General features: G+C 43.5%; 1 protein-coding gene across 1 annotated transcript in view; it reads left to right on the forward strand.

Annotated features, from left to right (window-relative positions):
• Positions 1–223: 223 nt before the first annotated feature.
• LOC126291716 (uncharacterized) overlaps positions 224–12,078 on the forward strand; it is a 31,452-nt gene continuing 19,597 nt past the window's right edge. The window contains exon 1 of the mRNA XM_049985372.1: positions 224–414. Within this exon, the coding sequence (XP_049841329.1) occupies positions 286–414 (129 nt within the window). The 5' untranslated portion in view covers positions 224–285. The remainder of the gene's footprint in view (positions 415–12,078) is intronic.

The following is a 12,078-nucleotide window of genomic DNA, read 5'->3' on the forward strand; positions in this document are numbered from 1 at the left end:
CCATAATTGTTCGAGACTAAATCCGGGCCAGACTCTGAAACACAAAGTCGTCGAACGTGGCACAGGAAATGCGCCTGCATTTTTTTTAACAGCCACCTGCAGCTTTACAAGTGATTTTTCACGCTCGTTTCCGCCAGTCATGACAATTTTTTTTCTGCTGGCGCTTTCGTCCGTTTTTTCACACGTCAGAAGCGCTAATAACAGGGTCTGGGTTTTAACGGAAGCGTGTGACAGTCGCGCGCGCCGGAAGAATAACAAGGCCCGGAGCCTCGGCTGGGTACAAATATGGCGGTGACCTGGCCTGTGGCGACACTTGGTGGCCGACCAGCGAGTATCGATCATCAGCGATTTGTCGACATGAAGAGCTACTTCGCTTTCGTATTTGCAGCTGTCGCTCTCTTCGCCGTCGCTAAGGTAAACATAAACTCTGTTTTGTGCACACAGTGGTGGAGCAACTCACGGCTCTTGCGGCAGGAAAGTGCACATCTCAACCATATCTTAATAACGGGAACAAAAAAAATTGGGTGTACATAGGCCGACAAGTTTGTTATAAAAAGCACACTGTACAAAAAATTAATCACTATCCATGAGACAAATACCGCGTAACAGCGCCTTTAGCCTCCTTGCTGTTTTGGTGTTCGTCCACTGACTGGTTTGATGGCGCTCCCCATGCTGCCCTGTTCTGTGCAAGCCGCTTCACCTACATCCTTCTGAATCTGGTTACTATATAAATCTCTTGGCCTCCCTCTACAATTTTTTTACCCCACACACTTCTATCCAGTACTGAATTGATGATTCCTTGATATCTTTGAACGTATCCCATTAACCAGTCCCTTCTTTTAGTCAAGTTGTGGCACACATTTCTTTCCCTGCCAAGTCTGTTCATATTTCCCCTTTACTTACTTCATCTACCCATCTAATCTTCAGCATTCTTCTGCAGCACTACATTTCACTTCCATGCAAGGCTATATTCCAAATAAATATCTTCATAAAAAAAAATTCCAAACACATCTATATTCGATCTTGACAAACTTTACTTTTTCAATAACGCTTTACTTGCCATTGCCAGTCCACATTTTGTATGCCCTCTACTTCGGACATCATCTATTATTTTACTGCCCAAATCATAAAAGTCGTCTCCAAGTGTCTCAAATGGCTCTAAGCTCTATGTGAATTAACATCTGAGGTCATCAGTCCCCTGGACGTAGAACTACTTAAACCTAACTAACCTGAGGACATCACACTTATCCATGCCCGAGGCAGGATTCGAACCTGCGACTGTAGCGGTCGCTCACTTCCAGACTGTAGTGCGTAGAACCGCACAGCCACTCCAGCCGGCCTCCAAGTTCTTTGCTGTCTCTTACAAAATTACGTCATTCTCAAACACCGAAGTTTTTTATTTCTTCCCCCTAAACTTTAATTCATACTCCAATTTTTTCTTTGGTTTCCTTTACTGCTTGCTCAGTGTGAATAACATCGGGGATAGGCTGCAGTTCTATCTTTCTCCTTTCTCACCTACTGCATCCCTTTCAAGCCCTTCGCCCTTTTCGTCCCACAAAAAAGTAGCCATCATTTCTCGATTCTAGATCGGAGATTGCTTAAACTTTTTTTCGTTTGGACGAACTTTAATGGCGCTACTTCATTAACTGTTGTTCCGATTCTGCGTTGGCATACGATATTCACTTCTCGCCGCCCATAACACTGTGGAAAACGAATCATCTCTTTCTTGTCTGTAGCGCTCCAAAAACTGTGATGTACTACGCATTCTTTGCTCTTTGGACTGATCAGTAAGCATTTTTGGAACCCACCTCGCGTGCAGTTTGTGGTATGCAAGCTGTTCAGTGAGAGCCATGCAAATTGAGGTTCCAGAAACATTTTGGAATTCATCAGTCAGACAACTAATCGTCACTCGACATCGTTTCGAACTTTTTGGTCCGCAGATCGTGGTCGTGCGGTAAGCGTTCTCGCTTCCCACGCCCGGGTTCCCGGGTTCGATTCCCGGCGGGATCAGTGATTTTCTCTGCCTCGTGATGACTGGGTGTTGTGTGATGTCCTTCGGTTAGTTAGGTTTAAGTAGTTCTAAGTTCTAGGGGACTGATGACCGTAGATGTTAAGTCCCACAGTGCTCAGAGCCATTTGAACCATTTAGAACTTTTTGGTTCGCTTGATCAGCGATGTCGACGGTCAGAGTACTGGGCCTTCCACTCCGCTGTTCATCGTGAACATTTGTGCGGCCAGAGGTCCAAGTGGGTGACTATATTACCTAAAGAATGTTTTACCCAAGAGAACACAGTCATCATTTAACCATACAGTAGAGCTGCATGTCGTCCAGACAAATTACGGCTGTTGTTTCCGCTTGCTTTCAGTCATTCGCAGTACTAGCGCAGCAAAGTTGTTTTGGTTGATGTTACAAGGCCATATCAATCAATCATCCAGACCGTTGCCGTAGCAACTACTGAAAAGGCTCGTCTCTCAATAGATACCCGTCTGTTCTGGTTCTACTTACGGTATGGCTATCTGTGTCGCTGAGATTAAAACTAAAGAAATTGGAGAAAGGTAGGAAATTAAAGAGATGGCTCCTGGATAGATTGGAAGAACCAGAGGTTGTCGAGAGTTTCAGAGCGAGCATTTGGCAACTATTGACTAGAACAGGTGAAAAGAATACAGTAGAAGATGAATGGGTAGCTTTAAGAGATGAAATAGCGAAGGCAGCAGAGGATCAAGTAGGTATAAAGACGAGGGCTAGTAGAAATACTTGAATGATACAAGGAATATTGAATTTATTTGATGAAAGGAGAAAATTTGAAAATGCAGCAAATGAAGCAGGTGAAAGGGAATACAAACGTGTTAAAAATGAGATTGACAGGAACTGCATAATTACTAAGCAGGAATGGCTAGAGGACAATTGTAAGTATTTAAAAGCACATGTCAACCAGTCCTAATGAAAGAATGGAAAGCAGAAGGTGGAACGACTGTATAGAGGATATGTACAAGGCGGATGAACTTGAAACTAATATAATAGAAAGAGAATTGGACGCAGGTGAAGATGGTATATGATATACGATTCTGCGAGAAGAATGTGACTGAGCTCTGAAAGATCTAAGTTGAAACAAGGCCCCGCGAGTAGACGATATTGTGTCAGAACTACTGATAGCCTTTTTTTATTGTTTAATATGTCATGGTTGCAAAATACTAACACAAATTCTTTACAGAAGAATGGAAAAATTGAAGCCGATCTCGGGGAAGATCGGTTTGGATTCCGGAGAAATGTTTGCACACACGGTTAAAGAAAGGCAAAACTACATATTGTACATAGTATTTGTAGGCCTAGAGAAAGTTTTGACAGAGTTAATTGGATTATTCTGAAGGTAGCAGGGGTAAAATACAGCGAGCGAAAGGCTATTTACAATTTGTACAGAAATCAAGTAGCAGTTAGTAGCGTCGAGGGACATGAAACGGAAACAGTGGTTGAAAAGGGAGTGAGACAGTATTATGGCCTATCACAGATGTTATTCAATATGTACACTGAACAAGCAATACTAGAAACCAAAGAGAGACTTGGAGTAGGAATTAAAGTTCAGGGAGGACAAATAGAAACTTTGAGTTTTTCCGATAAAACTATATTTCTCACACAGCAAAGGACCTGCAAGAGCAGTTGAACGGCATCGAAAGTGCCGTGAAAGGAGGATATAAGATAAACATCAACAAAAGCAAAACGAGGGTAATGGAATGTAGTCGTATTAAATCACATGGTGCTAAGGGTATCAGATTAGGAAATAGGACATTTAAAGTAGTAGATGCGTTTTGCTATTTGGGCAACGAAATAACCAGTGATGGCCGACGTAGAGAAGATATAAAATGCAGACTGGCAATGGCGAGGAAAGAATTTCTGAAGAAGCGGAAATTGTTAACATGGAATATAGATTTAACTTTTAGGACGTTTTTTCTGAAGGTATTTGTATAGAATGCAGCCATGTATAGAAGTGAAATGTGGACGATAAACAGTTTAGATAAAAAGAGAATAGAAGCTTTCGAAATGTTGTGCTGCAAAAGAATGCTGAAGACTAGGTGAGTAGATTACGTAACATGGAATATGGATTTAACTGTTAGGAAGTCTTTCCTGAAGGTATTTGTATGGAGTGTGCCATGCATGGAAGTGAAACATGGACGATAAACAGTTAAGACAAAAAGAGAATAGAAGCTTTCAAAATGTAGTGCTACAGAAGAATGCGGAATATTGCATGGGTCGATCACGCTAGTAATGAGGAACTTCTGAATAGAATTTGGGAGACAAGTTTGCTGCACAACTTAAGCAGAAGAAGGAATTGGTTGGTAGGACATATTCTGAGACATCAAGTGATCACAAATTTAGTACTGGTGGGAAGTTTGGGGGACGGTGGGGGGGAGGTAAAAGTCGAGAGGCGAAGGGATGAATATACTAAGCAGATTCAGAAGAATGTAGGTTGCAGTAGTTACTCATACACGAAGAGGCTCGCACAGGGTAGAGTAGCACGGAGAGCTGCATCTAACCAGTCTTAGGATTGAAGACCACAAAAACAACTTGTAAAATGCAAATGTAGTTCCACATGTCGCTTACGGCCAAGGTAGAAAGTGAAGTAGCTGTTCACTTCGGTGTGTAAGAAGCTGTATTTTCCCTATTATTCCACACAGCAGCGTACGCTCTGTTCATTGTAAGAATGAACCTGATGAAAACAAAGACAAATGCGGCTATTGGTCAGATACCATAGCACACGTACACTGGTGTTGTTGCGCTCTTGGAAATAGGTCCTACTTACAGGGTGTTTCAAAAATGACCGGTATATTTGAAACGGCAATACAAACTAAACGAGCAGCGATAGAAATACACCGTTTGTTGCAATATGCTTGGGACAACAGTACATTTTCAGGCAGACAAACTTTCGAAATTACAGTAGTTACAATTGTCAACAACAGATGGCGCTGCGGTCTGGGAAACTCTATAGTACTATATTTTCCACATATCCACCATGCGTAGCAATAATATGGCCGCATTCGGGAGGACGAAGGTTCAATCCCGTCTGCAGCCATCCTGATTTAGGTTTTCCGTGATTTCCCTAAATCGTTTCAGGCAAATGCCGAGATGGTTCCTTTGAAAGGGCACGGCCGATTTCCTTCCCAATCCTTCCCTCACCCGAGCTTGCGCTCCGTCTCTAATGACGTCGTTGTCTACGGAACGTTAAACACTAACAACCACCACCAATAATATGGCGTAGTCTCTGAATGAAACTACCCGAAACTTTTGACTACGTGTCTGGCGGAATGGCTTCACATGCAGATGAGATGTACTGCTTCAGCTGTTCAATTGTTTCTGGATTCTGGCAGTATACCTGGTCTTTCAAGTGTCCCCACAGAAATAAGTCACAGGGGTTCATGTCTGGCGAATAGGGAGGCCAATCCATGCCGCCTCCTGTATGTTTCGGATAGCCCAAAGCAATCACACGATCATCAAAATATTTATTCAGGAAATTAAAGACGTCGGCCGTGCGATGTGGCTGGGCACCATCTTGCATAAACCACGAGGTGTTCGCAGTGTCGTCTAAGGCAGTTTGTCCGACACAAATTCACGAAGAATGTCCAGATAGTGTGATGTAGTAATCGTTTCGGATCTGAAAAATGGCCATTGATTCCTTTGGAAGAAATGGCGGACCAGACCAGTACTTTTTGAGGATGCAGGGACGATGGGACTGCAACATGGGGCTTTTCGGTTCCCCATATGCACCAGTTCTGTTTATTGATGAAGCCGTCCGGGTAAAAATTAGCTTCGTCAGTAAACCAAATGCTGCCCACATGCATATCGCCGTCATCAATCCTGTGCACTATATCGTTAGCAAATGTCTCTCGTGCAGCAATGGTAGCGGCGCTGAGGGGTTGCCGCATTTGAATTTTGTATGGATAGAGGTGTAAACTCTGGCGCATGAGACGATACGTGGACGTTGGCATCATTTGGACCGCAGCTGCAACACGGCGAACGGAAACCCAAGGCCGCTGTTGGATCACCTGCTGCACTAGCTGCGCGTTGCCCTCTGTGGTTGCCGTACGCGGTCGCCCTACCTTTCCAGCACGTTCATCCGTCACGTTCCCAGTCCGTTGAAATTTTTCAAACAGATCCTTCATTGTATTGCTTTTCGGTCCTTTGGTTACATTAAACCTCCGTTGAAAACTTCGTCTTGTTGCAACAACACTGTGTTCTAGGCGGTGGAATTCCAACACCAGAAAAATCCTCTGTTCTAAGGAATAAACCATGTTGTCCACAGCACACTTGCATGTTGTGAACAGCACACGCTTACAGCAGAAAGACGATGTACAGAATGGCGCACCCACAGACTGCGTTGTCTTCTATATCTTTCACATCACTTGCAGCGCCATCTGTTGTTGAAAATTGTAACTACTGTAATTTCGAAAGTTTGTCCGCCTGAAAATGTACTGTTGTCCCAAGCATATTGCAACAAACGGTGTATTTCTATCGCTGCTCGTTTAGTTTTTATTGCCGTTTCAAATATACCGGTCATTTTTGAAACACCATGTATGTATTAGACATATTATTACTAAGTTACGTTAAATAAAACTTTAAGCTGTTTCTAATGTATTAATAGCCATCAACGTTTTTCTTAATCACGTCTCAGCTATGTAGTTTTTCAATTCAAAAATCGTGTACAGTCACAGTCTCTATACTGTTATACCCTGATTTTCGCGCAGTATGATTAATACGCAGTATGAAAATAGCTGCGACTCCTTGATGTTCCGTAGTAAAACACGCGTATGGAACACGATTGAAAAGCGCCGAGAAATAGGCTTCTCTTAATGGTTTACGGTAGGGGAATTTTACAGAAGAAACCGGCTGAGGTTTTCGTAGGAACTTTAATGCCGGCACGGTGACTCAGCGTGTTCGTTCAGATGGTTGGCTGCTTTCTGTAACAAAAAACTAAATAAACCGATCAACGACGAACTTAAGCAGATGTCTTATGACGTCCGCCCCGTGCAGGTGCAACGAACAAAAGCGAACAAAATCAGATTTAAAAAAAAATATGGGGAGCGTAGTAGGCTGGTAATCTAGTGCATTTCATGGATCGCCTAAGTCATCTTCTTTTTTCGTTCAATTTGAAGTATCTACACCCAGTAATTGTAAAATTCATCATAATTTTTTATGAATAATACACATTTTCTTGTTTCTAATTACATATTGCATGCATTGGAAATCACCTTATTCCATTCACACCGCCACCCCCTCCTAGTGCCACCTATACTTGCTTCACACAGTCAAAGACAAAGAATGGACCTGATGAAATCTCAAAAAGCAGTAAGGCTCCTTCACACAGTGAAAGGAAATTTACAGTTTGAAGAGAGCAACTTCAAACATGTACCGAATATTGTGAAAATATAATAAAAATATCGGCGCTCGACATTTCCATCTCGATATCGATACATTGGTGAAAAAATCGCCGATATATATGTTAATTTTGGAAAAAATCGATAGATCGATATTTTAGTAACACCATTAGCCCCATTCACAAAATGAGTAAAAAGTCTTGCTGGCGCTCTGTCGAAACTGAAATTTTATTGAGGTGGTAGTCGCAATCTCAGCAAAACTTGGCTTGGGGCTGGACGGGTCTCAGAATCATTACCGTGACTGGCGGATGACTTGGAGCTTTTCCAAAACTGGCGGAAGAAGTCAGAATTTTTGTTGAGAGACTCTGCCATCTGCGTCCACAAACGACGATCTTGCTGGCATCTTCGCGGGCCGCACACGTGAAGATGAGGCAAGTACGCTGTGCACTGCCGTTAACATGCATCTGAGTACTGGAACTTTGGTGAGATTCGGCCAGTAATGCTTTTCCGTGAAATAGTTTAGGTGGCAGGGTAATTGTTAACTTTTCGGAGTTAGCCGTTTTTACAACTGATGAGTGCTACTAGTTGTTTGATTTGTGGGATGCACTTTGGATCTGTGAACCGTCTTTGTTCTTCTGAGTTCACTTTTCATTAGAACTAGCTAATACGCTCCTTTCTTCACCATTGGAAACATTCATTACACTATCCTAAGATTGCTACCAAGATCTGACTTAGACATAATTGCACCTTTCGTTTTGCATTCATTGTTAGCTTGTTAAGGTTTTGCCACTTGAATGCCCGTTAATGGAAATAAAAAGCATCTTTCGTAAGGATACATTCTCTTTTAATGGTTAGATGCCTCCTTAAACTAAAACGTACTGTCGTGTAGTGGCCTACCTGTATATTTTATGTATGACTGTTAACTTCTAAAGATGGACCTACCTGTGTTAAATTGAGACTTACTAAGACGTCATCCGTTGCGCGACTTGTTTCATTACCTTTTAAAAGTGAAATTGCTTGAAAGCATAGGGAGCTTCACTGTTTTCCGATCACGGTGCTTTAATTTTGAATCTCAGTGGCACAACAACAACCGCCCCATATCACAATGTGGCTGTCTGACAGAATGCTCGCCTAACATGTGAATGGCGTGGATTCGATTCGTAGCCCTGTGAAAATTTCAAACATGGGTGCATGTCCCATGAAAATTTCACTGAAGGCTACAGTAATTAAGGATGAAAAAGAATTTATATTGTGATGTTTCTTTTAGTGTAAACAATCTTTTATAAATGATCAGTAATTATGAGTTCATATTTACAACGAAAATCGGATATTTGTGAGCAATATGTAACTAAAAACAAGAAAACGTGCTTTTTCCATAAAAATAGCAATTAGATACTGGTAATTAGCATATATTTGATCAATTTTATGTTTAAATGATGTAGATGTGTGAACTAAACGGGAAAAACGAACAAATAATGACTGAAACGAGACTCGAACCAGCGATTGCCAGACTCGAGCGCTACTCACTTTTTCCATCTTTATATATTTTATATATCATGAATTTGTTATCAGAAGATACAGTTTCGTTAAAAAAATTTGAATCAGCCGGAAATCGATCCTAAACTCCCTATATGGCAGGGGAGCATTCTTACCACAGAGCCTGTTGAGAGAAAAATCGACATTGCATTAGCGTTTTAAAGATCACCGGAAAAGTTGATGCACTCGAGAATTTTTTACGGTTGGATCTGAATTTCACGTATAAAAAAAAAAATTAAGCCACTTCGTATCTGATACTACAGTCAATTCCACCACAAGCACATTAAAACTGAAAATATTCTGGCTGTCACAGAGGCGTACGTACAGTCAGTGTATCTTGCAGAGCACAGTTCGAAAATGGAACAAAAAAGTAAATTCCTTAACCTCTACGCGATTATGGACAACTATCAGTTGTGTAATGGAATGACGACAACGAAAATTTGTGCCGCTCCAGGACTCGAAACCGTATCTCCCGCTTATCGCGAATGGTCCAATGGGCTATCCGAGGGCACCTCATAGTCAGACACATACTTCCATATATGGTAAACCACGCATCTACAAACTGCACTCGTACATCTATTATTCGTATATTCCCGAACGGGGGAGACATTTTAATCGAAGGTCACCTGCCTGAAGTCGACGGATAGATATGCTATCGCAGAAGCATGATAGAATGTTCCTTCGGATATGAACAACTCGGGCACTGCAATATCGTCTTTAACGTCTTGTCTACGACAAGATCATTACAGATGCAGCAAGGACATGGATGGGGCGCGTCTTTTTCAAAGAAGCCAGCCTAGCACATTGCTGCGGCGATGTCCGTATGGCCGCACGAGGAGTCGATCTGCTGTCTCCCTGAATCTAAAACCCGCGTGTCTCCGCTGCGCCAGTCTGATTCGTAAGAGCAAATGGAGGGGGATGGCTGACTAATTGTGGTATTTTGCCATGTAGCCTACGCCAGACGCTGCAAAGTGAGATGCAGTTTACAAACTGCAGATGTAGGTTTGGAAGAAGCGATTTCCACTACTTCCCTCCCGTACAGGGAACCTTACACAGTCTTTCTGTTTCATGTGCCTTTGCCTGGTCTCGACACCATCCAGATCATCTGTAGAACCCAGTGCGTCGTGGCAGATGTGGATTCTGTGCGTGAAGTGACATCGACGGTTTTACCAGGATCCATGGTAGGACTGCTGTACTGAGTACGTAGAAGCAGACGCTAAGGGCAGTGTTGCCTGTTGGTAACACGCCTCCTGACACACCCTTCAGCCCTTATTCGCTGTGAATCACACTATCTTTCAAAAACACAACAACTGCGCCACATGCATTGGTTAGCTAGTTAGTCACGCCATAGATCATTTGAACGATTCTTTTATCGGACTGATATGGAATGAGTCACTTTACAGGATACGTGACCATGATTAGTGCTAACATTAATGAACGCATTATTTTAGTCCTACTCATGCAACTACCCTTAAAAACAAGTGTTTTTTTTACTGGCTACCCTATTTTAAACAGAAATTCGTCTGTGGAATAGAAGGAGTTCACAAGCAGACAGGGTCCGCCGCGATAGCTGAGTGGTCAGCGTGACGAATCGCCGTCCCACGGGCCCGGGTTCGATTCCCAACTGCGTCGGGGATTTTCTCCGCTCAGAGACTGGGTGTTGTGCTGTCTTCATCATCGTTTCATCCCCATCCGGAGCGCAGGTTGCCCAATGTGATGTCGAACGTAATACGACCTGCATCAAGGCGGCCGGATCTGCCCCGCAAGGGGTCTCCCGGACAATAACGCCAAACGCTCATTTCCATTTTTTCCAGGAGACAGGAGAAACGATTTTAAATTGGTTTTCGTGCCTGTCAGACATTTTATGGTATCGGTGAAATGGTCAGTAATTTTTGTTGTTGCATATTGAACTCCTTTCTGTGCCACAGCTTTAATAGCGGATAATAAAGGTCATTTTTCCCTCCAGTGACGTAGCCACGGACCTCACTGTTCTTCTTTAAATTGTGATGGATTATTTATGACAAAATTTCATCAGCATCACTTCACTCTCGACGTCTTCCCCGACGCCGAGGGCGTCTTCCAGCAGGATAACACAATACCAGAACTGTGCGACAGTGGTTTGGGGAGCGCGATCGCGAACTCTGTTGACGTCCGGTCGCCAGCTCGGCCCCGCCAACCACCAGTTCGTCATTTGCGGGAACTGCGTGACCCGTGCGTTCACATCTGTTGCCACGTACCTCTGTAAACCTACCGAGGGCTTGTCAGTTCCATGGCGCGTAGAATCGCTTCTTTTCTTCGATACACAGGTCTGTCAGCATGTCATTAGCAGGTGGTCACAACGCCATGGCTCATCAGTGTACATTTGGAAGTCATTACCGAGGCCTATTCCATTTCTTCGCACAAGATCTTTTCAACTGGCTTGGGCGTTTTCGTCAGGTTCGTTCCTTGGAGAACCTAGCAGGGTCATGTCAGACAGCCAAGTACTGTAGGCCTACTTACAGTGAAATCTGTAACAAAGTAATAAGCAACCAGCTGCATCTTCTTCAGAAGGTTATAACTATCACATTATTTGCAAGTGTCAACAACAAGATCAATACAGCAAAATGCAGTTAGGAGCACATGCCACCAGAGACTGTGGCCATGTCTTCACCATGACATGACCCTCTTCCACCTCCTGCCTCTTGAGTGCAGGGAGGGGGGAGGGGGGAGGGCGCTCAGCGAGAGCAGTGGCAGCTGGCTCTTCTGTTTGGTGCCACTGGCAGCGCTGTGTGCAGGTCTTATTCATCATCTTTTCTTCTTTTCGCGGCTCCAGCTAAAAAAGTGCGAATGTTTTTTTGCAAATGTCTGCGAGTCGTGCAACTGAGGTGGGACGTGGGGACCAGCCCAGTATTCACCTAGTGCGATGTGGAAAACTGCCTAAAAACCACGTCCAGACTGGGCGGCACACCAGGCCACATCAGTAATCCGCCAGGGCCAGCGCATACCTGGGTCCAGGAAGCAGTGCATTAGCGCCCAAGGCTAACCTGGCGAGTCATACACTGCCATGGATCATTGCGGATTAATGTGTTTAAACTATCCTCATCAAACCCCCAAGGTCTTCCTGAAGGTGGAGAGCTACCAATGTCAAAAAGGTCCTCCTCAAAACGAGAAAATTATTTTCTTGGCGTGCTCGGTACA

Source organism: Schistocerca gregaria, chromosome 9 (assembly GCF_023897955.1).
Source record: "Schistocerca gregaria isolate iqSchGreg1 chromosome 9, iqSchGreg1.2, whole genome shotgun sequence".
In the NCBI taxonomy this organism is placed as follows: domain Eukaryota; kingdom Metazoa; phylum Arthropoda; class Insecta; order Orthoptera; family Acrididae; genus Schistocerca; species Schistocerca gregaria.